Source organism: Halichondria panicea, chromosome 6 (assembly GCF_963675165.1).
Source record: "Halichondria panicea chromosome 6, odHalPani1.1, whole genome shotgun sequence".
In the NCBI taxonomy this organism is placed as follows: Eukaryota; Metazoa; Porifera; class Demospongiae; order Suberitida; family Halichondriidae; genus Halichondria; species Halichondria panicea.
The window spans coordinates 400042-426789 of record NC_087382.1 but is presented as its reverse complement, the minus strand read 5'-3'; the positions used below and the strand labels follow the sequence as shown (position 1 = coordinate 426789).

Here is a 26748-nt window from a genome sequence, read left to right as displayed (position 1 = left end):
ACAGACCTAGTTAAAGCCAATCATAGTCACTTCAGCTTTCAATCGTAGACTCTTGTGACAACAGATTCTTTGCTTGCCAGTAGCTTTCATTTTCTGGTAGCTGCGAGACAATCCTTCTCCCAGCAAAACTCCGGATACTATCTGGAATCACTGTAATCTAGAGGCGTTTCATATCCATGTAATTTATGGCCAGTGCTGGCAAGTTTTCTTACGTTTTGGGTGTGGTTTAGCATAATTATAACGAGACAAGAACCGCAAAAGCATTAGATTCGAGGTAAGGTCGTTTTTAAGCCGCGGCTATTTCCTGAGATACAGCCACCTCGCTATTCAGCCAAGCTGCATGGTCCCAAGAGTGACCAGATTAATGAGAGTCTACTGTAAATATCAATCGTTGTTAAGTCATCAATGAACAAGGAAACTAACTAAATTAACATAACAATTAACTATAATTATAAGTACTTATAGAAAAGAGATGTCCACAGTTTGGATGTAATCATCAATAAATTTTATCTGTCCTCCGGCTACAATGACCTCTCCACTAGGAAGTACTGAGCATGTGCAGCGGTATCGTGCAGTAAGCAGGTCTCCCACTTTCACCCACCTCCTGGTGTCAGGCTGGTAGAGGAAAATTGATGAACTTGAAACTGGGTTGCGTCTGTCATTCACTCGTCCACCTACGGCTAATAGTGACCTCCCAATACTGAGAGGAGCTGAATACTCGAGTGGTATTTCCTGTAAGGTCTGCCAGAGAGTGCGTGTGTCCAGGTTGGAAAGGGCCTTTGCAATTAATTCATTGAGGTCGACGTGGTACACTGTCTTGGTTGCTCCAGTATGATCCCACCCTCCCATTAGGTAGAGGGTGTTTCCTATGAGAGTTGATTTCATGTCATTTCGTGCGTTAGGTAGTGACTGAGCAATGTACCATCTTCTTGATGCCACGTCCAATACCTCCACAGAAGAAATACGTCCTGCAACAATCCACCCACCAGCTACAATGATGTTGTTATTGAAAGAGACAGCTGTTGAGCAATAACGAGCAATGCTCATTGGTGGGTACGGGTGAGTCCATCTCCCTGAATTAAACACTGCAAGTTGATTGGTTGGTTGGTTGTATCTTGGATCATGTCCTCCCACCAGCACTAGTCGATTAGCGAGTGATGTCATAGCGAAGCACCTGGCAGTGTACTCTGGAAGTATGGTCCATTGATCTTGCTCGAGCTGCATCACTGTACACCTGTCACGATCAATGTCTGTCCACCCTCCACCAACATACACTGTGTCACCGATGACAACACTTTGCACCGAGCGACTCATCTTGATTGGCATGTCTATTCCTCTTCTCCATTTCAGTGTGAGTGGAGGGGGACCCTGAATAATGAATGAGCGTATATAATTAGGATAGTGCATGTCTACTATAATAAGCGAGTGTTTTGTATTCTAAATAGCTTAAGGCGACGCCCACCAGTCTATACTAGAGTATATATATAGCATGAATAATTATAATGGATCAACTATATTATAGCTCTCAGACTGCATGCATGCCAATTTCTATCTGTCCCCTGTGTATAGGGAACATTGCTGGAGATCGTTGAATTAGAAATGAGGCGTGAATATTATTAGTAGAACATTCCACATGTACAACAAAACGAGAATTAACAAGCAACCATTTTCGCTAAAGGAAAGTACATAAATAGCTTGTAAAAGCTAATTGTTATGACGTCACGGCTGCATGGATGCCGCCGTCGCGTGGGCGTTAGATCTATGCAAAATTTATGACTTGAAATTTGTGTACTGTGTGCATGCTATCAATTTCTGCTGAATCTGCAGTTCTCCAAGTGCGCGTTAGTCTTTGTTGCAAGTTAAAAGATTGTTCAGTTCTAGAGATATAGACAAAAAAGCAGTATTAATAATATTTTGCGAGCTTACCAAAACAATTAACTGTTTCTTTCCGCAGACTTCCTAGAGACGCAAGAACCTGGCTTGAAAAAATCTTTCTGCTAGCCATTCAGCTCTTGCTTGGATCTATAGGAAGTCTATATGAAAGGAGATGGTTATCTCTTGTCTTTATGTTTCCCTTGGAACATGTATATAATATGTCCAGTCATAATTATTGCCTCTTTCTTCTATCTCTATATAGATCGAACTGAACGTACGCTCCTTTGACTTACAACAAACTTGCACATGAAAGAACTGCAAATTCAGCAGAAATTGTTTCTACTGGGACACATTAGCATGCGCACTGTAAAAGTCTCAATTCATGAATTCTACAATAATTATATGACTTGTGTATAGATCTATAATGTATAATGCCTACGACGGACGGCATCTATAGCCGTGACGTCACAAGGTAATTACAAGCTCAGCACATTCCATGCATATACAACTGATCTATTATATTATAGGTATACAGTAGACTCTCGCTATTCCGGCTCCCTGAAGTACGGCCACCTCGATATACCGGCCATTTGGCTTGGCACGGAATGCTAGCTATAATTATGTTTACTGCACAAAACTCACCCTGAAGTACGGCCACTCGCTATTCTGGTTACCGGCTAGACTCGCCAGCCAGCCCTTCCTCGGGGTAAGGGACTGGCGGATTGCCTATCTGAGAGTTGTGCCGGTGGAATTTTAATGAGTTGCATGACATCATGTATGACATCATCATGTGGTTTGTAATGTCTGATATGCGTGGGTTGCAAATAGCTACACAATTACAAATAAGCTCCCCTTGCTTAGTTTGTGGCAGAGAAACCAAGAAACATTGAGACTGGTGGTAGAAGGCTACTGTCAAGCCCTTTCCATCCCCAGAAAAGAAAGATTTTCTCCAATGTAAGACAAGTGGTGCAAATCATTTACATACTAAAGTCACTGGAGGATTTGTCTCAATTGCAGCTTGATTGATAAGCTCTGCTTGGTCGCTTAATCTTGCACTAGCACAGTCTTGCCCATCCATTATTTTGTTATTATCATGCATTCTACCACAAAGAAATTAACTAAGCAATACTGTGGGCGTAAGAATGTCACATGACATTGATACTGCACTCTGATTGGTCATTACCCAGATTCAGGTAACGGCACAACTCTCAGATAGGCAATCCACCAGTCCCTTACCCCGAGGAAGGGCTGGCTGGCGAGTCTAGTTACCGGCCAGTGCTGGCTGTCCCAAACAGGGCTGCTTTCAATGTAATTTTATACGTGTATTACGGCCGGATATGACGTTTTGGGTGTGGTTTAGCAAATAAAATTGAATTACACTTAAATAGAGAACAAAATAATTAATTATCCTATATTATCCTCGAGACAAGAACCGCAAAAGTAGTCATTACATTCGAGGTAAGGTCGTTTTTAAGCCGCGGCTATTTCCTGAGCTGCAGCCACCTCGCTATTCCGGCCAAGCTGCATGGTCCCAAGGGTGACCGGATTAAAGAGAGTCTACTGTATTGTAGTCTGGGGGCTATAGACCTAATAGCTCGGGCAAAATCTAGAGAGCTAGGATTAGGTCTGGAGACTCTTGCAACATTTCCGTGTGCTCTAGAAGTGCTGCAAGAGTCTCCAGACCTCTTTCTCTCTTCCCCCTCCCCCCTCTGAGAAAAGGTCTGGCCCCCAGACTAATATTATAGGCAAAGTCAAACGAATGTTTAATATATCACTACACTGATAACTGGCCATAGTTCAACTGCAGACTATATGTTTAGAGCTATTTCCTGTCATGCTATAGCCTCGATCCAAGCCCCTCTCACTAGAGGGCCTGGTAACCACCGTTTGCGCGTGGGTGGATTCAATACCGTATAACGGGTAAGTTTCGGGTAAAAAATTCGTTCAACCCGAGAAACGGTGGTATTCGTGAGTAAAAATTTCGTTTAGTCTCGTGGCTGCACGGCATTCCTACGTTCCGATAAGCCACGCCTACGTTAAAATTTCGTGGAGGTCAGCCTGCCCACGAAAATAATGAATATTTTACCCCACGAAAATTACCCGCTAAAATTTGTTAGTAAAACTCTTTGTAATTTATCAATTAGCCTTTTGTACTATGATCACCCATGTGGTTGATTAAACTTTTAGTGTCAAGAGCTAGCTAGCTAGAGAGAGAAATCACCATCACAACTCTAGGCTCATACGAGGAGCACTGATCTTATTGAGATGGCATCAAACAAGCGTCTGGAAGCAAGTAGACTTACCAGAGCTGGTCGGTACTGACAGAAAACGCCCACCACTCTACCACAGTACAAAAGAAGACAAAACCTAACTTTTCAACACTGGAGAGAGCGTGAGCAAGAGTAGCCTCGTTCCCAGGCCGATCCGTCTCCAATTGAACGCTATGAGTCGACCTAGCGTTCAATTGGAGACGCTATAGAGCAAGAGCAGAAGAGAAGTAGAAGCAATCACAACAAGAAAGAAAAGAGGTAACAAAACTAGTCACTAGTCTAGGCCATATAAATGTTGCAAGTATCTGTGTTATTTTGTTATGATTTGTGCAGTGAAATCATTGTAAAATATACAATAATTTACTGTTAAAGATATCTCGACCCCCGAGATTCTTAGGGGCAATTAACGCATGCGCAGACAGTGTATACCAGGTCGTCTTTCTCAATTGAGAGCGGCCTGGAATCGAGGCTATACTGTCATGCATGCTTCATCAATGAATATGCTTATAACTACTGTTTGACGTCACTGTTGCTATAGCTATGCAATGAATATGCTTATCAATAAATTTTCTGTAAAAGCGATGGCCGATTCAAGAAAGTGCTACTTGTCTACAGACAGTGCAAATGTATCGTCATTCCACTGACAAGCCTACTGGCCACCTAGTCTCATGGACCAGCCCCCTCCTAAGAAGGGGTCTGAGCACTCTTGATGTGTTTTGTTGCACATGCTGGAATTCCAGCAGCTCAATCAGATTGACTTATTCTAGTCAGGTGATATTATAGGAGGCAATAAAGAACTGCACGTTGCTCAACGCATTTGGATAATCATTAATGCATGCATTACGCATGGTAAACGCTTCATACATAGACGCAGCATAAGCAAGCCAAGCAGGGGTCCTTGGGCACAGAGTTAGCACCACAGGCAAAATACATACATGTGAAGCACCTTCTTCAGAGAGAGAGAGATGCCTGCACTTGACGTTTTGTACAATTAACAAATACGCGGGGGCGTAAGATCAGGAATTGATTACATTCCATTGGTCTGGCACATTCCACTGTGAAATGACCTCAAGACAGACCCCTTCTTAGGAGGGGGCTGATCCATGAGACTACTGGCCACCAGTGCCAGTGGCAAATCCAGTGGTAGCGGATCCAGTGGGGAGCTTTGGGGCCCGGGGCTTGAGTACCTGCCAACTGTCCCGGTCTTACCGGGAATATCCCTCAAAATGGTCTCTCCTCCCGGTATCCTAGTCTCGCGGACCGTATACAGAGTTGTGTTGACCTAATACACTAATATATAGTGGCAATCTAAGTGCCTGAGAAGTGTTTGGTAAGTTGTGAAACTGCACAGCTGCACAGCTAGATTTGGCAAATCTAATTAATATGTGGTTTCACACATCGGTCCTCTAACCACTAACCAACCACTTATCAATCCAACAGCACTAGCTGCTGCACAAGTAGGCTCCTGTGTAATTTGCCATACGATACATTGTAACGGCTGGCTTGCGAGACTACCGGTATTACAGCTATATAAGGGGTCTAATTTCAAGCACAAGCTTGATTTTTAAATACTGCATGCATGCACATAGGTGCAAACTTGAAGTAATAATTATTGGAATCCAATGAGCTATAGGTGGCAGGAAGTGCACAAAGTAAAAACTACTAATAATTATGTCTTCATCATCAGCTCTACATACCATGCAGACATTTTTTAATTGGTCTCAATAGCATGCAGAAAATTTTCAAGCACAATCTAGGTTGGCAGGCATGTTACAGTACAAAACTATTGTTGTAATCTCATTCACACACTACATCATGTACACACCTTCTCGACTGGTTGAGTGTCCTTTGACTCCCTCTTTGTTGTCTCCACTGGGTCCGAGCTTCCTGTCAGTGAATCATCTGAGATGATATAATTATATATACTTACAACATCACATTAATAAACACGTACTCATGTATATTACTTATTCGGAAGAGTAAACACAAAATAGACTCACAGATGTCCCTGGCAGATGGTCTCCTTGTCATGTCTTCTTGCAAACAATTATCGATAAGCTTCCTCAACCTGTGTGTGTGAGGGATCTGGGCAACATGGAATGATCGATCCTTGGCTGATTTGATCGTCTCCAACTTGCAAACAATCTGCGCCACAATCACCCCAAAGGAAAACACATCCAGGCTATTATCGTAATTCTCCTCTTCCAATCGATATGCCTCGGGAGGTAGATACCCTCTACGCTGACCAATGGCTGTGAGGGTGGAGCTAAGCTTGGAGGGATCGTATAGCCGTGACATACCAAAATCGGAAATCTTTGCAACAGGCACTGGCAGTGTAAGCTTCAGCAAGATGTTATCGCCACAGAGGTCACGGTGGATTATCTGCTTGCTGTGAATGTAGGCCAGACCACAAGCCATGTCTTTGGAAAGGCTAATTTCACATTCGCTAGTTAGGGACTCTTCATCAAGACCAGAAAAATAAGATCTCAGATTGCAATCCATCAGCTCAACAACAAGGATTGTACCACCTGATTTGGGATGCTTAGCAGTCGATAAAAACTGAACAATGTTTGGGTGCTGGATCGATTTGAGAAAATCACTCTCACGATCAATTGCATCGGTAGCATCTTCACTTTTGCTGACTGCAATACTTGCCTGCATCTCCATAGCATCGTGAAGCAGGACTTTGACTGCACAAATCTCGCCCTTGTAGCTGCTTTTGAAGACTGCTCCAAATGCACCTTTACCGAGTGGCTCGTCCAGGAAAATTATTAAATCTCCATTGATTTTTTGGCGATTTTGGTTAACTGTGGAATATTTTGTGTGTATTACATGTAGATGTGGGGAAAGTGGGTGAGGAACATTATAGCAGCTAGAAAATCAAGCAATGTGTGCATTCCAGTGCATTTTATTTAGTGCTTACCTTCTGACTTCACATCAGTAGGATTGCTTGCACCAGTAGACTGTACATGTTCTCTCTCAATGGTACTAGCTATGTCACTGTGGCCCACAATAGGACTAGACAATGCCGCCATCACATCTTCCCAGCTTCTCTCCCCACCTGTTAGCCACTCTGATAGCCCCTCACGGTAGCAGTCATCAGGATTGTCACGCCATTTCGTACCTACGTTGTTGATAGTAGCCGGGGATACATCAAGAACAAGCAAGATGTTTCGCCACTTAACTCGAGCATCAAACGTGACCAAGTACACTTTCTTAAGATCTTCTATTGTGAGATAGTCAGACATCTTTTCTGTGGCATGGCATTGTTATGATGAAAAAAGGTACGTTGTTCAGTGTGTGCAATTATCATAAATTGTGTATGCACATCCATGCAGGGCGTAGGGAGGGGGCAGGGCTTTGGGGGCTGGAGTCCCCCTTCCTCTGCAAACCACACTAAGAGCCCCACCTTTTCTGATGACTGTCTTCAGCCTGGGAATTACTAGTATAGATTAGTGGCAGACAAACAGCATGTCCAAGAGCTAGCTATACTTTGATTCTTCAGTGTAACTACTAGATGGGCGTGCCCGTCTATGTACAAGGAGCCTAAAGACAGGAATATGTCCATGAACTTTGACCTTATAATTAATTTTTGTCTGTGATGTGGGGGCGGCTCCAGAGGATTATGCAACACATGAAACTTTAAATCTTCAATTAATACTAGATCTAGTGCAGATCCATACAGGTAAAATTAATGTGCTCATGCATCCCAACATGTTGTAAGACTATTGAAATTAATACAGCAAACATTGTTTATTGCACATTTTATTGGCCCCCAGACTACATTGACAATAGGGTAGCAGAGACCAGACTGAACAACACACGTACCTAGCTAGCTATGGCAAGGTTGAGACATGCATACCCTCTTTCTTTGTGGGGGGATCAATAATAATAATTATATGAATACAATTTTTCTGGTGTTGGACATTTTCTTAGTAGTCATTGACAGGAAATGCAAAATACTTAAACTTCTACATACCGGTAATTGTTACCCGTAGATCAAAGTTGACACGAGTAGCCAAATGCATCGTCTGATCTTGTGGTAGACAATATCAACACGGTAAAAACACATTCGTTACAGTAACATAAAACATGTCAACATCTTTTGAAATTTCATGTAGAAATGACATATATTTCTGTCATTTTTAACACTAAAATACGTTGATGCATCTCATATAACATGTGTTTTTGCTGTGAAAGCACATGTGCATGCATGGGGAGTGACGGTTTAACCGTTAATAGTGTACATCCCTATACGTCATCGTGTTAGCAGTGTGTTCTCCCATGCAGAAAATCTCACTGAGCAAAAATTAATTATGATTAATAGTTCATGAATCAGTATCATATAATAGCTATAAACGTCGTGTTGCAAACGACAACCCTTAAATACCGGTAGGTCGACTATTTAAGTTGTGGATAAAAATTTTAGCATATTAAATTGTGCTATTTCTATAATGCTGATTGATGTACTTGCATAGCTTGAATTGGTTATCCCACAACAGCTGTCAGTGACCTATTGATGGTCTATTGGGTTACTGAAATCAGTTCCTATGACTAGCCAAAGGTCTTACCACAGACCACAGAGTTATGCATGACAGTGGATTACCTTAGCAACCACAATGAACTGGAAGTGACTACAAATACAGGATGTGTTAGTCAGATCGGTGCACAGGTATACTAGTCAGAGTACATCTGATAGCAATGAGGTACTAATTATAGATTCTCAGTATGTTACAAAATAATGATACAACAAACAACGATTAAAGACATGACTGCTCATCATGCACTAAGCTTACCCTGTTATTAGTGAGAGTTTGACTGCTGTATAGTCTAGGCCACTATCCCGAAATCCTAGAAAACATTAGCAAAGGTTCGTTAGTCCTGATCATAATGTCAATGAAAGCAACAGCAAAGTAATTATGTTTGTCCATATGTTGGTGGTTGTGTTGGTATGCCTGCAATGCCACAGATTGTTATAGGGCTGCTCTAGACTTAGTTTCAATACAATGAACAAATCTCTTTTTTCAAGACACAACAACTTCACAACTGATAAATCTGTCCCAGTATGTATCATGCAGTACACTATAGCACTGTGGCATGTCAACATCCCGTTTGATATGTTCAGAAATAACTACAGTGACAATTAGGAAATCGCCATTGATATACTCATTAACCCATGCATGTGATTGGCAAGGAAATACATTAATACTACAATGTAATAGGTTGATCTACTTGCATAATAGTGTCTAAGATCAGGTTTCCGTATCCATTATATAAGAATTTCACACACTATATCTTTTCCAATAACAACACAAAGTGAAACTGATACACGTAGTATAAAAACGAGCATTGAGAAAAGGACAGATTTGATAAGTATAATAGCTATAATTTATGTGCTGTTTGTTCATGTAATATTAACGTGTGTTCAAAGTTTCTTGCAGTTGGGATCGTACCCACTGTTCTCCATTAACATACAAACAGTCCAAAACATGTCAGAGTGAAACTTTACTGCGACGTCAGGCGTAATTTCTTCACTTTTCTGCTCTGATTCCAATTCCATTTCATCGTCAGCTTCCTTAGAGCAAGTGTTTATACCAACTACAGGTGGAATTTTAGAGCCATAAAAATCATATCCATCGAAGACTGGGCCACCACGAAAGTTGACAGCGGGATTTTGACAACACTGCATTTCCATTCGCTTAAAGCAATCCTGCTCGCTGATCTCACACTCTTTCAAAATCATGTTCTCATTTCCATAACCGTAAGAAGTGACGTGACGTCCTGGGCATTTACTCGGACAGTAATTAACTGAATGCCAAACGGGAGAAAATTGAGATTTGTTTAAAATGATCAAGGCCCAATCAAAATCGTCAGACTGGATACTTTGATTGAAGAACTCCCTTGGGATGTACACTTCTTCCCACTCCATTCTTTGCAGATAGCCTGAGCCATTCCTTGCTCGCCAGAAATCAAGATTATGCTCCCACGTTCGCTCGTCAGAGTCGTACACACATTTTGCAGATGTCATTGCATGATAAGGTCCAACAAGAAAAGCTGTGCACCCGTTGTCCAATCCACCGACAGCATACTCAGGATAATAGTAAACACTCTCCACTTCTCTCAAACATTCATAGGACTGGGTATCGTAATCTTCGTATTCGTAATCACGCTTTTGTCTGCTTGATTTGTCTATAAATGGGATAAGCGGACCGTCTTCGCTCACAGTAGTCGCAGCCGACCCAAAGCAAGCAGTACCATCGTCTTGGTAATTCATTTCAGTAATGTAGTCGGACATTTCCTTTATATCGGGAGGCTTCGCAAAGATGACATCTCCAAGTCTCAAGTGCTTTACCCATCCCAAAGAAGATGATTGTTCACTGCCTTTGATAGCTGCTGCAGCACTGTACTGCATGCAGTGTGCAGTGCACAAGACAACTACTGCTACATAAAATTGCATCTTGAAATTCTCAATTTTTAGAATCTGGTAATTATGGCAGCAGTTTTATGCAATATTAATTTAGCCCGCAGTGACGTTTCTTGTACCCACAGGAATTAAACACCCACTCATAATACATTGATGATATGATTGATAATAGTGATAAGCCACCCACCCACACATTCCTAGAATTACTGTACACCTGTACACACGCGTGCACGTGTGTGCAATAATTAATGCATTGTACCCTCAGAGAGCACAGTCATGTGTATATATGGCTTTAGCAGTGAGGCTGTCTCTTGGGAATCGTCATGCTATAATTATAATTATTTTAATTTTGATCATGAATATCGAATATAGAGAAAGCTATAATAATATCGTTAAGTTTGTAATGTACACACAATTATCAATTAATGTATGAAGACAAATTAACCTGCAACATGGATATCACTATAATTATTTATGGCCAATATTTAAGAAACAGTGGCCGCATGATTAGTGCAAAACCTATCAGTAAAAATACATAATTATTATTCTACATAATAAAATGTAACATAATGAAGCACACATGATAGTCAGTTATTACAGTAAAAAGTAACAGCTACGTGAGTTGCTAGGCAGCGTCTATGGGAGTTTCATAGTCCATGAATTGAGGGGGCGGATTATGACGTAGTGTCTGTACTTTCCTCTCGACGGCATCTATCGGCGTCTCGTACTCCTCCCTGGGGGGTGTAGATATCGTCCGAGATCTCCCTCGCCACGCAGAGGGTCCAGTATCCAGATCGCTAGCATTAAAGGTTTCAAATACCTCCGATTTTGTGTGCCTACCATTAGGCTTCATTTTCACTGGCGGGGGAGACTGAAACTCTTTCGGCACAGCTTTATAGCCTCCACCTTCGTTGAAGTCATCATCGATTTCAGAGTACTCTCTTTGCATGGCCGATTCATCAATCTCCGAGTACTCCTGCGGGGCAGCTGTCTCATCAATTTCCGTATAGTCTTGTGGTCCATCTACTTTGTCGTACTCTTCAGTTGGGAGGGAACTGTTTGGGATAAGTCCCTGCTTGTAGTTCTCATCAACTTCGTAGTGGCCCATAGGGAGTAGAGGAGTGTGAACTGATTGGCCGTTGGTTGTTGGGGAAACGGGCATCTCGTAATTCCTGGGTTTTCGGGGATGAGGGCCCTGGTCGACAATGACATAGTCGTCAGATACCTCATAGTTACCACCCTGCAGATGATAGTGCGTAGAGTAAATTAAGGAACACTCCATTATATGCCCAGTGAAATTTGGTCACCATAATAGGTAGACCAGTAAGTGGCTTTAATAAAGAGGTGACCTAGCTGCTGACACGGGTCCAAACAGATGTTATGGAGATTTTGGAGCCTATTATTAACCTGGCAGTATTATAGAGGGTGACCAATCCACAGGGTTCTATTAAAGTGTAACTTCCTTGAGTTAGGTGCCTCATGCCATTAAACACATCATACTATTGCCACACCCCTAACATCGCTCCGATGGTTCTAAGCCTTCCAGAGAATTCATACGAGAAACTGTAAGCAATCCGTACAAATTAGTGGGACAGTATCCAATTACTCCGATTACTCCATTCTCACAATTACTCCGTTCTCATGTACTTCCCATGCAGAGAATGAACCAAAACAAGCTCGCATTACTGGCCCTCAGGTCTCAATCTCAAACTAACTAAATTCAAAATTCCATAACGTATAATTTCTTAATTAGGAGTTAAACGTTGAAAATCAAATTTGTATTCGGTAGTTACTTGCATTCTCAGGAGACAAAATTAATGTCAAATTTGAGTATACCGTATTACTAGAATGTCTTGCAAGCATCAAACATTTGCGAACTTTGCGAGGGTTGATCAATTCGCAACAATTAAATCCGCAAAACCTAAATTATTACTAGTAAATACACACGATCCTTGCCAGAACGCAATAGTTAGATCGCAAAGGGTCAACTTTTCTGCTGATTTGGCTCATTTGCAAAGGTTTTTCACTCGCAAAATATTCTAGTAATACGCTATACATAACATTACTCACATTCAAAAGAACCTTCTGCCCTTCCTCATTGAGATACTCGTACCCTGGGGGACCCGTAGCCTCCTCCACTTCTTCCGCCAGTGTGTACCCGTTATCCTGGGGGAATTCCGCTTGCTCAGGGAAATCCCCTAATGGACGTGACATGGACCTCGTCAAAGTGTCTTCCCCCATCTCGTCTAGTTTAGGGGCTGAAACGTAGCGCTTGTCTGTACTGGGTAGGTTTGGAGATAGAGGTGCTTCGTAGTTGGCTGGTTTGTGAGGCGTGGCTCCGTTAGCATAGAGGGGGGCGGTCTTTGTCCCTGGTGATGAGTGTTGAGTGGTGCTGGATTCAAGCTGTGTGTGTGGGGGGATAGTACAAAGTCGGGAAGGAGTGATTCTTAAAACAAAGCTTGTAAATCTTGTCTATAGTGGTCACTCATGGGAGCAGACCAACAGTGACTGTCAAGAAGATGTACTGGCCTGCTAACGGAGAATTTGAAGCCCATGCATTAACTTGGCTGCACCAACTAGGGTGTCTGACCACAATAGAAGGCTAAAGAATTATTTTTGGTCTGGCTGTTAATACATACGTATGTAGAACAAAAAGTAGCTATCACTAATATGGTAGAGCAATTGAACTGAGAATACTTACCCCTGAGAAACTTTGTTGCATGTTTGGGTCAGTCTCATAATTTGGAGAAGGCATTCCAATGACCAAGTTGGAGTACGGATTAGGCACACTCCCCCTCTGTACGGCCGTGAGGGTATGCTGGGTGTGAGGGGGGAGGGGACTCGACGGAAACTCTTGTGACAGCGTGAAGGTGTTGCTGCTGAAGGTGTGGTTCTCGTAGTTGAACTCACCACTTTGTAGAATGTTTGACGGCAGGTTGTCGTAATTTGTGACACAGCCATCTTGTGTGGTGAAGACGTAGCGCAGCGGATCTTGTAAGAAGACGTCTAGACGCTGAACGATTTCAGAAAATGGAGGACGGGCCTCAGGCTCTCTCAGCCAACCTGTGTGTGTAAGGGGTGGTTGCTATGATCTGTCGGATACACACTTACTAACAGTTATTACCAGCTAACGTTGCCAAAGAATGAGGAAACCATTATTTCAGTGAACCCATCACTCGCTAAATCAACAATGCATTAATTATGAACCAAATATCCGCTAGAAATAACAATAACAGTGAACCTATTGACATTGTATAAGCAGTTAGCACAAAACGTGCATGACATGACAGTACATAAACTAATGAATGAAGTTACCACGCTACTAATAATAACTCTGCTGATTGATTCCTAATTCCGATTATTGGTGCTCATACCATTAGCTAATGGCTACAAGCACAGCAGTTCAAATCCCAAGAAATAATAATTATGAAAATTCAACTCATTAGCTATTGTTACTGCTAGAGCCATTTGTTGTAGCACAGGTACTACTTCTTTGTGTTCTCTAATGCTTCAATTAGATGCGGTAAAAGTGTAGTGGCAGCAACGCCCATGACCACTTAACAGAGTAACCACGGACACATATATGTAATTAAGGTGGCAATGCTACACCTAAGAACCGGTATAGCAACCAGGAATGATCGTACATTACTTATTAAAGGGAGCTATGGTAACCAAATATAACTGGCAGGTGTAGCTGGTATAACAAGGGGGAGGGGTGTTTACTTAATTACAAAATACAGCTACAAAATAGCGAACATAATTATAACCGTGACAAATGCATCTAATTATGTGATCACCTAGGCTATACATACAAGTTGGGAATGTACAGTAATTAGGAAATTAAGATGCAACGACCAGAATTCAGAGCCTACGTACGTACATGAGCCACTAATTAAATTAAAAAATTATTCATAATTATGAACAAGGTCTAAGCTCATAACAACAGTACCACAATGCAGCGTAGGTACGTACATGATCTACTAATTAAAGTAAGAACAAGGTCTAAGCTCATAACATAATAAAATAGGCCACTCACATTCGAGCAACACAGCGTAGAGTTCAATAGTGCAAGTGGCCGGCTGTTCCAATCGCTCTCCAGCCTCCACCCCCTTTATCAGATCTCGTACGCCCTTTGTCCCGTACGGCCGCGCCCCGAATGTTAGCACCTCCCACACAGTCACCCCGTAACTCCAGACATCGGACTTGTGAGTGTACACTTTTTTACGGAGGCTCTCTGGTGCCATCCAGCGAACGGGTACCTGTGTATGGGGGGAGGGGCAAGAGGTGAACACTTATAACTGCTGACTTTGACTATATAAGATGAGCAATTTTCTAAACCGACAGATGGATTGCGTAGTTCTAAGGGAAGATCTATCACCTAAGTATTAGTGTGTTTAGAATAGACACCAACGACAAAGGTTTGTCGTGTGATTAGTGTTTTCAGTACTACTTGTAAGGACCCATAACTTGAGTCTATAGAGTGATCAATTTCATGATAGTTAAGAACATGGTACAAGCAAAATTCACGCTGCTGCATATACACATACATACATACATGCATAATAACTTGACCCCCCTGCACCCACCTTCCCTCCCTGAGCCTGGTAGTGGGACTCCCCAACATCAATAATCCTCGTGAGTCCAAAATCAGTGATCTTCAGACAACGGGAGGAATGAACTAACACGTTACGTGCGGCAAGATCACGATGCACCATCCTCTTCTCCTCAAGATACTCCATACCCTGTGGACAGGCAGGTTGTGAACGTGTCACCACTACATTACAGTAACCCCTTTATAACGGACTTAGGGGAACAAGCTGTTATAAAAGCTGTTTTACACACACACTGTTTATTAATTTTGGGACCTGGTTTTTATCACAGTTAATTGTCCTAGCCTATGAACACAAACACTTTTTTTAATGGTGAAATATGACCTACATGACTATTATGTCATGCATATACGTACACGACAGATGACGCTATTATTAATACTGCTAGTCTCTTGTTTAGACAAGAACAGCACACGATGTCAGTCTATGACAATAACAGGTACGCTTCGTATGTACACATCCTCCTCAATTAATTAACTAACAAAACACAACAAAGCATTCAAATATGTAGCCTCTAACCTTGGCCATCTGGACTGCAAACGTGAGCATTGTTAGTGCATTGAGATCAGTTTGGTGCTTCTTTAGATAAGAGATCAGTGAGCCCAGTGCAACAAACTGGGAGATCAACATCAGCTCTTTCCCCATGGATACTGCATATAGTCGCACTACGTTATCGTGGTCCATGGATGCCATGACGATGCCTTCTTGCAAGAGTTCCTTACTGGCTGCTGAATTAGTAGTTTGTTCGTTGAGGACTTTGATAGCAACGTGGTATCTGTTGGAATCGTTCTCCGGACGCCAGTAGCCCTGTGTGGGTGTGGGTGTGTGTGTGTGTGTGTGTGGGTGTGAGGGGTGTGGGTTTGATGCCAGACTTGCAGTTGAGTATGGTTCATTCTCATTAAAACAGCTGCACATTTTCTCCTATATGTATATTGCAGCACATGCAGTGTTGAAGTTCAGTACCGGGGGTAGAATACAGGTCTGCAGTAGTGACCACAGTGTCTGTATAGCAATTGCAACGAGCACAAAGTGTGTATGGTGCAAATCAACACTGCAATACTTCAACAGGACAATCAACCTCGCTATTGCCTGTTTACAGAGTTTACAGACAAACAGACACCAACGCCCACTAGTGTGGTAGATAACTTACCAGACAGCAAAACCCACAAATACCAAGATGCTTAATTACCATTATGATATCATACGTACCTCGTAGACAGTTCCAAAGGCGCCTGCTCCGAGGATCTCTCCAAACTCTAGGGTCGACTCTGGGGTCACGATCAGCCGAGCCTGGTTGGGAGGAGCCCTGGGAAGCTGCAATGTCTGTACAAGTATGAAATAGCATTTACAGCAGAGTAGCATGAGGCAGTTAGATGGCATTGAATACATAATTACAGTGAAGCCTATCTATTGCATGTGGTCACATTCTATAGTGCAGCCAGGTTAATGGGCTCCTAAGTCTTCCTAGCTATGTACACATGTGTTAGCAGGCCACAACTTTATTATATTATACAGCCACTGTTGGTGTGCCCAAGGAGTGACCGCTAATAATAGTCAGGTTTCACTCTACTGATATTTTATAGCGGTCATGTACTGTTCACTATACTTGAGCATGTGTGAATAAAGTGCTTCAATTTAGCTAGGCAAGAGTAACAGAGTACAATTACCGTGGGTAGCAGTGCAGACATGTGCATTACTTACCCCCATAGAAATATTCGCTCCATCTCCGTACGTGGGATTAATGAAGTCAGTTCTCTCCTGGAGACAAAAAATAATCTAAGATCTTAAATTGCACTTTTTTCATTAAAGATCTTTACCAAATTGTAATTCATACAAATTGCATTTTTGTGTTAATGATCTTTACCAAATCAGTGATCTTGGATGATCCCATGTAGAATCGGCGTCGAATGAAGCCGGTAATAAACACCACCGCTATTACTATGACAAGCACGAATAGAATGCCCACAATCACACCAGCAATCGCAGGTCTGCAGAAAAAAATTGCATTACGTTCACGATCAATACTAGGACAGTAAAACCTGTCACCCTCTATAATACATAATGGGCCCCAAACTCTCGATAGCGTTTGGACCTGTGCACATTTTAGCAGGCCACGTCTCTAGTACATGCAGCCACTGTTGATCTGCTCAAGGGCTACATTTATAACCATGCAGGCTTCAATGCACTAGCTACACTTCCTCACTTACCCGTCTAGACCCGAAGCTCCACTCGCTGCAATACAGGTCTTGTTGGAAAAGTTTAGTGTTTGATCTGCATTCCAACAGCTGTTCATCGCCAGGTCCCCTCATCTCTAGGGGGGTGCTAAATCTGTGGGTGTGTGTGTGGATGTGGGGAGGGGGGTTATACACAGAAACAAAATTACTCGCTATAGGAATTGAATTTACAAATATGCATTGAACCTAATGGTCCTTGGTAGATTAGAATGTGCAACATCAGCCCACCCCCAAGAACTCTCAATACCTTAGTATACCTTCATCCAGTAATCAAAATGTTCCTCAACAAAACAGGGGCGTAGCCAGGGGGGGTGCTAGGGGTGCTGAGTACCCCCAACCAGCCTGAGTCAAGTATACAAATCACAGAGAAATGTATCTGATTATCCAGCTGAGCACCCCTTCTCTTCCAGATCTTGCTGCAGTTAGGCTAGCTAGCTGTACATGAATAGCTAGCTAGCCAAGGAAATTAAGTTAATTATGATGTCATTAATAAGAGGTGTGGCTTCCGGTCAACCACATTTCGGCGCTTCGCGCCCTCTTTCATCTACGATAGCACCCCTTTCTCCAAAATCCTGGCTACGCCCCTGATAATTATAGTACAAAAAAAAGTAATACAGATTGAAACCTCCATACCCTAACCCTTATCTCAATAGAACCGAACTCTTTTTTCCTCAACAAAACTCTCAATAATTATGGTACAAAAAAACATATACACAGATTGAAACCTCCATACCCTCACCCTTATCCCGAACTCTTATTATTATTATGATAGTATATATATACTGTGCACGTGTGTGAGTAACAGGAGGAAAAAAGTAAAAATTGACGAAAGCTACAAATTCACGGACCACAATTAACGTTTCTCAGTGTCTACAGAATTGAAGCTATGAGCAACGCTTTCACAAAAAAGCGTGTGTTTTCAGTTCTGAGCTAACTTTGAGAGGCCATAACTTGTGTTGCTGGCGTGACGTCCAATTTCATAGTAGATCAGTGATTTATTTCCGGCTCAAATAGTCTGAAAAAAGAGTGGGCTATTATAGTCTAAGTGGGTTAGTTAATTTTTGTATAGGCTGCAGGCACTGTATCCATTTTACCGCTGTGCATAAATGATTAATAGGCCCTGATAAATTGTGCTTAGAATACTTTTAGCATCAATGTTCGTTTTTGGTAAAGATCATTACATAAAGTTTTGCATGACGATGTTCTCATGGCAAAAATGGTGTGGATCAGTTCAAGTCAGCAAGATAAAACACTGATATATTTATTGTGTCAGTTGTGTGTTGGCTATATAAACTGTATAATTGTATACATCACACTTAGTAGAAAGCTGTATATTTGTATAATTAGACCACCTTATATTGATGTTATACATTGTGTATAGTATATTTGTATAGTGTATAACTGTATAATAATATTGTATACATCACACTTAGTTGAAACTATATACTCTAACTCTATCATATCCCTAACCTATAACCGTGCCCCCCTCCTAAACCCTAACATAACCCTATCCCTAACCCCTCCTTCCTAATTCTATCCCTAACCCCTAATCCCTCCTAAATCTTTATTTTTAGATAGACGTCCTGATCTAATTAGAACGAAAAAGAGCATGCGAGACTCAAAACTCTTAGAAACTCTTTGGATTCTACTCTCTGGCACCGTAATATGTCACTGACGGTTGAAGACACCACTTTGTAGACATGGAACCCGCGTACACAGCTTCTAAACTGCACGAAAGACAGTTTAGACATTTTAGCTGCAGAGCTAGCCTCGGCCTGGAATCGAGGCCGTGTACATACCTTAAATGGGGAAATATTCGTTCTAATTACTACGGGACACCCTAATACAAGGGATACTTTTTTTTTTTTTTTTTTTTTTTTTTTTGACTTTTTTTTTTTTGGTGGAAGCAAGTAAATAATAGTAATAAATAAATTAAAATACTATAATAAAATAATAAAACAAAGAACAGTGTATGTAAAATAGTGTGTACATGAGGTGAACAGTTAGTTTGTTAGTTTTGCTGCAAGCTGGCCTCTGCTATAACCAGGTCCACAGGTGACATCTTCATAGCGTGGCCTCTTGATGAACGAGCGCCACGTATGCATTGAATGGCGGACCTGAGCAGGCTGAAAGAGAGGGAGCATCTCAGCCAGTGCAGGGTGGTGCTGTAGGGTTGGTCCCATTTCTCTGCTAGCAGGGAGGCCAGTCGTTTGTAGAAGTTTGTAGCTTGTTTTGAAAGGCCGCCAGTCGCAGACATCACAATGGGGACGAAAGTAGTATGCTCCACTTCTCTCACCCTTTGTCCGTATGCACGGATCTTTTCCCTCTCGTGCTTCCTGAAGCATTGGTCTAGGGTTGTGTTGCGATTTGAGGGAGCAAAAGGGTTGAAGACTCTGACGTCCATCAGGGTTCTCTCGCGTCTGCCTCCCCAGAGACCACTGGCAGCAACATCAAGCCTAGCACCTATGGTGGTATTTGCGCTTCTCCCGGACATGGTCTCTGTGGTGATCTCCTGAAGCTCTGGTTCAATTTGCACATCATTGCATACTTCAGTTAAGAGTCTCGCTGTTAAATCTCTTATTTCATTGTGACGCAGGGAAGGAAACCCACCGCGTGGGCAAGAAAGTATATGATCCACAACAAACGCAGCGCTACACTTCGACTTTAACGTAATTTTTCTTGCTCTATTCCAAGGGACACTGCAAGCCGTAATTATTTTTTTGTGTCCCGGTAATTCGGGTGAATACGGTACACAAATTTGAGTGCTATATTATTGTGTAGCTCATCAGCATAATTATTCTTCTGCAGGTAGGCCTTCCTAACCACCCTCCAAGTGAGCTAAAGCTTCTGAATCTTAATACTGGTCCCTGTCAGGGCACACATTTGAGGTACGCAATTTAGCTATAAATATACATACAAGTTTTACCACATTTTTTGCCACAACACATACACACATTGGATGTTGGATGTGTATGCTATTATTCTACATGTAGGCCCTCTTAACCATCCTCAAACTGCTCTAACATCTATTTTTGCGGTCTGATTCTTTTTTCTAGCCATTGTAAGGCATTTACACAAACTTGAGTACTATTATTGTGTATAGCTCATCAGTATAATTATTCTGAGTTATTATTTTGCAGGTAGGCCACCCTCCAAGTGAGCTAGCTGTCTGAATCTTAATACTGGTCCCTGTCAGGGTACAACTTTGAGGTATGTTTCCTATCAATTTAATTTGTTATAGCTATACATACAAGTTTTACCACATTTTTTGCCACAACACATACACACATTGGATGTGTATATATGCTATTATTCTACATGTAGGCCCTCTTAACCATCCTCAAACTGCTCTAACATTTATTTTTGCGGTCTGATTATTTTTTCTAGCCGTTTTCAAGGCATTTACACAAATTTGAGTACTAGCTATTATTGTGTAGCTCATCAGCATAATTATTCTGAGTTATTATTCTGCAGGTAGGCCATCCTAACCACCCTCCAAGTGAGCTAGCTGTCTGAATCTTAACACTGGTTCGAAATAGGTATGTAATTTCATACAATGCGTTCAAAACTTATAATATTTTTTTCACCATTATTTTAGCTATGAAGTACAAGTTCAAAGGACTGTAGTAAAGACTCATAATTAACTGGATACATGCACGCAAGTTTTGCAAACACTTCTGTTTCATTTTCATGCTATAGACTCGTTATTGTTTTGTTATTGTTTATTGTTTATGAGATTGAAATGGCGTTAATTGGAATGATTAATAACACGTGCCAAAATGACCCGCTAGAAGTGGGTCAAATCGACACACCTTCAATTTGACATACGTGTAGCATGTCATGTCATTTGGAGGGACAATCAAATGACATGCACGTCAGTGTTGAAACAACCCACTTGTTTTTACAGTGTATATACGATAGTATATACAGGGGAATTCCATGGTTTTCCCATTATCTATGTATGGGGAAAACCATGGATTTCCCCTGTATATACTACCGTATAATAATATATACCAATGTAGTATACAGCTGTTTGCATAGACCTTGCAAAAATAATCAGCTCACTGCATTACCACAAAACCACAAAATCATCATACAATGTTGCTATGCAAACAACATGCAGTCCTGAGCAATGATGGGTTCTAGAAGTTGTATATGGGTACTTTTTGAGTAGACCCTTGAAAAGTACCTGCTATAAGGTGGTATCAAGAGTAATGCTTTATCTACTCTTGGTGGTATGGAAACTCACGTAATTATGGTGAGGTTTGAAGGCTGAAGTACGAAGTACCTTAAACACTAACAGATCACAAAATATTGTTTGGTGCTTATCTAGTAGAAAAATATGTTCGGACTTGATAGTCAAAACCGGTATACCGCAGTGAGCAAGTTAGTAGGTTCTTTAGCGGAACAATTTTTCGTACAGCACAAGTCTCAGCGTAAGGCGTTGGTAAACCATTCTCTACTTAAATCCTCCCGGTTCTATGAGTCTCCATAGTTTATTCTAGAAGACATGCACCATTGGTCACTTTTTATTTAGTCATGTGAATGTGAATGTATATCCAATACTATTTGTTTGCATAGCAACATTGTATGGTGGTTTTGTGGTAAGCAGTGAATGATTTAGTATTTTGCAAGGTCTATGCAAACAGCTGTATACAGGGGAATTGCATGGTTTTCCCATTATCTATGTATGGGGAAAACCATGGATTTCCCCTGTTGGATGATCTGGATATATATAGGGACTGCTATCTTTAATTGTATATCCCTACATCACTGGAAAATCTTACGTCAAACTCTGAACAATGGACGCTTCCTCCACTTCTTCTGCGTTGCAAAATAAAGTAGCAGCTGGCTTGCCACAAACAGATCAACCTTCTCCTACACTTGACGTGCCACCTACAGACCTCAAGAATCAACCATCTTCCACACCCACTGCCGAAAGTGAAGAACCTGTGGAAGCTTCATCGGTACAAAATGAAGTAGACAATCTGGCAACTGACTTGCCACAGACAGATCAGCCTTCTCCTACACCGAACTTGCCACAGACGGATCAGCCTGCTCCTACACGGCCGGACTTGCCACGGACAGATCAGCCTTTCCCTACAGACATCAAGAATCAACCATCGTCCACTGCACCCACTGCCAAAAATGAAAAACCTGTGGAAACTTCATCGGTACAAAATGAAGACAATGCGGCAACTGACTTGCCACAGACGGATCAGCCTTCTCCTACACCGAACTTGCCACAGACAGATCAGCCTGGTCCTACTACATCGGACGAAGAACGTGTAGTTTCCAAATTGTGTATTCCTTCTGGTCGTGATGAAGCCAATGTAGCAAGACAGCAAGTACGTTCGGCTCTCTCTCCGAAACGTCTTGCAGAAAAAATGCTAGCTTCTTCCAATTCCACTCTTTGTGACAAACAGAATAGAATTTATCAATTGAAATTACGTGAAGGCAAGAAGATTGGATTAAAAATTGCTAGATGCTATATTGGAAACAAGCCTGCAACATCAGTCCAAGAGAAGGTACTTATGGTTGTTGGTGCTACAGGTGCCGGAAAAAGTACTCTCATCAACGGGATTGTCAACTATCTTTTTGGAGTTGAATGGAATGATCAATTTCGATTCAAAATGATCAATGAACATCCTGGAACCCAAGCTAAAAGTGTAACCAGCATGATTACTGCTTACACCATTTATCAACAGGAAGGCTCACCTTGCAAATGTACTCTCACAATCATTGACACACCTGGATTCGGTGACACTAGTGGGCTCGAACGAGACAAAGAGATCACGAAACAAATCAAGGAATTTTTCTCCATTCCGTGCATTGACGGTGGCATCGATCATCTCGACGGAATCGGATTTGTGACACAGTCTTCTCTAGCACGGCTGACTCACACTCAAAAGTACATCTTTGATTCTATTCTCTCCACTTTTGGAAAGGATATTGGAAACAACATCTTCATGATGATCACGTTTGCTGATGGGAAAAAGCCACCTGTTGTTGATGCAATTAATGCTAGTGACATACCATACCGTAAGTATTTCAAATTCAACAACTCTGCTTTGTTCCCAATCATCGCAGATGAAGAAGAATACGAGGAGGGAGATTTTGATGAAATGTTTTGGACAATGGGCATCAAAAGTTTCCATAATTTTTTCATGAATTTCGAACTTGTTGAACCCCGTAGCCTGCAGCTCACAAGAGAAGTGCTTGAAGAGCGTCAGCGTCTTGAAGCCAATGTGAAAGGCCTACAGCCAAGAATTAACGAAGGATTGGCAAAGATTGAAGAAATGAGAAAGGAAAGAAGAATAGTGGAAGAGCACGAGGCAGATATTGAAACCAACAAACAATTTAAATATACTATCACCGTTACGAAGCAGCGAAGGGTCGACTTTGAACGTGGGCGATACGTAACAAACTGTTTAACATGCAACTACACCTGTCACAAATGGTGTGGTATTTCTGATGACCGAGACAAATATGGATGTGCTGCAATGGACGGAGGAGGATACTCGAGTGCTTTGTGCAAAGTTTGCCCAGAGCATTGCGGGTGGAGACAACATGTCAACAATCCTTACTATTTCGAGATCTATCAGGAGGATGAAGAAAGAACGTCCGAGGAACTGAAGTTGAAGTTCGATGCTGCAAAGGAAGGCAAGGCCAGAGTCGAGTACATCATACAAGAAACTGAGCGTCGACTAACACAAATGGATGAATTGGTGATGGATATGATACAGCAAGTTCAACAAAGTGTCAATCGCCTCGGCCATATAGCTCTTAAACCGAATCCGTTAAGTGAAGTAGAGTATATTGAGATAATGATAAAATCTGAAAAAGCAGAATGCAAGACTGGTTGGGATGAGCGTGTGCAGTACCTCGAAAGTGCCAAGAAGCAAGCTCAGATCACACAAGGGATTGCCAAGGAGGATATCGGCCAAAACAAAAAAATTGAAAATCGAGAAGGTCTCTGGATGAAGATAAAAAGCTGGTGGAATAAAGATCCTAAACAGGACAAAGACAGTGGCAAGAATTAGATTATGCAGGCCAAGAATTGTTACGCTTAAAAAAAACGCTTTTTTATAGGTATTGATTGTTAATTAATCATCTCGAATTTTATTAGATTTGTTACATACCCCTCAGCTATGCCTCGGATTAACCACGGTAGCGGAGGATATATGGGTGCATATTCTCCTCGTATATACGTCTTAATTTTATTATGTCACATTTTTTGGGGAATAATCAGAGTGATGCATGGGAGAAAAAAGCACAAATAATTATTATCAGGGCCAAACAATGAAGCTCAACACACTGCACTCCATGCAGGGTGAATGGAGCATTTTGTTTATCCCATAGTTTCCAGTAACAATAATATTATATTAACAGTGTTCTGTTTAGCTATAGCTATATACACCTCTTTATTCATACAATAAAAGTGAGGGAGAAGCTGAGGGGGTTGCAACCCCAGAACCCCTCCCTATATAGATCCGCCCCTCCATGCATCATAATCGTACCAGAAGTATATGTTTACTGTAAAGTGCTGAGAATGAATTATACATACCAGACATGCATGCAGTTAGACAAAACAACTTAGTCTATGAATACGATGAGATCATATACACAGGTGCATGCATCATAAATACATAACAGGAATGGATATGGTTAGACTACATGCATGGTATATACATGCCTCAATGCATTTGTGTCCTAGTAATAACATGCAGGTGCAATTAAATCATTGTTCTAGCTAACCTACAATTTAGAATAAGCGGCTACAGCTACATTTCTTACAAAATTGACAGAAAAATGAAAATTGTTCGAGATCTCATGGCATATGCATGCATGCATGCTATACAACTATAATGTAACTGTAATACAACTAATTATAGCTCTGGGGGGCAAGCACGAGACTTAGTAGCACAGCTGCAACTAGGATCAATGGTTGAATCTGTAGCCCAGGGATACCTGCACGAGGCCATAATTATTAGGGAAGCATTTTTATTGAGAAAAACCAAACATAATTATAGTAGATCAAAGAGATGATGCAGTATATTTGTATATTTACGTACAACCCGACAACTGCATGACCATGCACCTATACTTTCTCTATAATTAGAACAACGTAAGGCATACTTATACATTGACATATAGGTTGACCTAATAGAGTAAGTCGCCAAACTCCATCAGACATCAAAGTGCGTCAGGTAAAAGGGCGTGTATATAATGCACAAACAAATAAGATTGATTCAAACTAATTACACACACTAACAGATGGCCATGCATGGGACTACTATCCAGCGAAAACTTGGATAGGCCAAGTCGCTTCCAAGCTATAGCGTATACATATTAGCGCTTGTATAGCTGGAGTATTGCTGACTCAGCACTTTACAACCCTCACAAAGAAACAAGTGTAGCTCTCCGCTTTGCAGGGTTGCCTGACTGGGAATTGCTCCACTCCACGCTGTACTGCACTCTATCTAGATTGTACTTGTGTCAGTTAGCTCTAGGCAAAACGGGGATCGGTGTACGTTCTGGCGTAAATCTGTAGTTTTTTCAAATTAATGATCACTGCTCGGACTGGAAGCGACTTGGCCTATCCAAGTTTTCGCTGGATAGTAGTCCTATGGTCATCTGTTAGTGTGTGTAATTAGTTTGAATCAGTCTTGTTTTGTTCGTGCATTACACGCCCTTTTACCTGACGCACTTTGATGTCTGACAGAGTTCAGCGACATACTCTAAATTTAATGCTTGTGAAAATTTAATAATTAATGTGACAGCAAAACCAATTATAATTATACTTACTTCCGAACATATAATTTGATTCCTTGTAGGCCTTCTTCCTGTAATAATATTTGCCAATTTTCAACCGTGATTTTGCACTCCTGTTGCATAATTATATATATGCATGCAATCTAAAACTGCATTTTACCTTGCTGTATTGTTGCAATGATGTTAGCAGCACAGTTAGCCATTATGGAAGGTAATGTGCTATTGTCAGTGATTGTGCTGTTGGGAAACAAATTATAACAACTGTAAGCACTAGCTGCAATCAACGGCCCTATAGCATAGCGTGCAGGCAATGAATTAGTAACTCATTGCCTGCCTTTCCTATACTGGCATGCATGCACACAGAGAAAAGAGGTGTGCTGTTTTAGACCCTGAGTGTGTGCTATATTAGCACGTGGTGTGCTAAACAGTGATTCAGCACACTACATGTGCTGTTTTGTAGGCATATAGCACAGCCTACGTGTTGTATTGGTGTGCTTTTTCATGGCTTGTGATTTTGATGTTCGATTAATGTGCTAAATCATAGATTGAAGAGTTTCAAT

General features: G+C 41.5%; 3 protein-coding genes and 1 long non-coding RNA gene across 7 annotated transcripts; 2 read left to right on the top strand and 2 right to left on the bottom strand.

The window, feature by feature from the left end:
- Nucleotides 1-410: 410 nt before the first annotated feature.
- LOC135337617 (serine/threonine-protein kinase Sgk1-like) lies at nt 411-26743 on the bottom strand. 2 transcript variants are annotated; one of them, XM_064533586.1, is made up of 7 exons: nt 26728-26743; nt 7555-7656; nt 7069-7398; nt 6146-6952; nt 5971-6047; nt 923-1368; nt 646-866 (listed from the first exon to the last, which is right to left on the bottom strand). In XM_064533586.1, the coding sequence occupies exons 3-7, from the start codon at nt 7391-7393 to the stop codon at nt 791-793; spliced, it is 1731 nt and encodes a 576-aa protein (XP_064389656.1). In that variant the 5' UTR covers nt 7394-7398; nt 7555-7656; nt 26728-26743; the 3' UTR covers nt 646-790. The 2 variants fall into 2 exon arrangements, with proteins under 2 accessions (XP_064389655.1, XP_064389656.1); XM_064533585.1 differs by having other exon boundaries at nt 411-1368.
- Nucleotides 11010-17858, bottom strand: LOC135337601 (epidermal growth factor receptor-like). Of its 2 annotated transcripts, none has more exons than XM_064533560.1 (11): nt 17661-17858; nt 17387-17507; nt 17044-17167; nt 16881-16937; nt 16389-16502; nt 15699-15986; nt 15156-15311; nt 14606-14828; nt 13271-13632; nt 12640-12972; nt 11010-11809 (listed from the first exon to the last, which is right to left on the bottom strand). In XM_064533560.1, exons 2-11 carry the CDS (start codon nt 17470-17472, stop codon nt 11195-11197), a joined length of 2358 nt encoding a protein of 785 aa, XP_064389630.1. In that variant the 5' UTR covers nt 17473-17507; nt 17661-17858; the 3' UTR covers nt 11010-11194. The 2 variants fall into 2 exon arrangements, with proteins under 2 accessions (XP_064389630.1, XP_064389629.1); XM_064533559.1 differs by having other exon boundaries at nt 17671-17858.
- Nucleotides 19346-21165, top strand: LOC135337673 (uncharacterized). Of its 2 annotated transcripts, XR_010395225.1 has the most exons (5): nt 19346-20161; nt 20222-20301; nt 20554-20623; nt 20888-20952; nt 21012-21165. It is a non-coding gene; the product is annotated as an uncharacterized LOC135337673 (long non-coding RNA). The 2 variants fall into 2 exon arrangements; XR_010395224.1 differs by having other exon boundaries at nt 19347-20301.
- On the top strand, nt 22153-24636 carry LOC135337609 (uncharacterized). Its single transcript, XM_064533574.1, has one exon. It carries the CDS (start codon nt 22216-22218, stop codon nt 24454-24456), a length of 2241 nt encoding a protein of 746 aa, XP_064389644.1. The 5' UTR covers nt 22153-22215; the 3' UTR covers nt 24457-24636.
- Nucleotides 26744-26748: the final 5 nt, after the last annotated feature.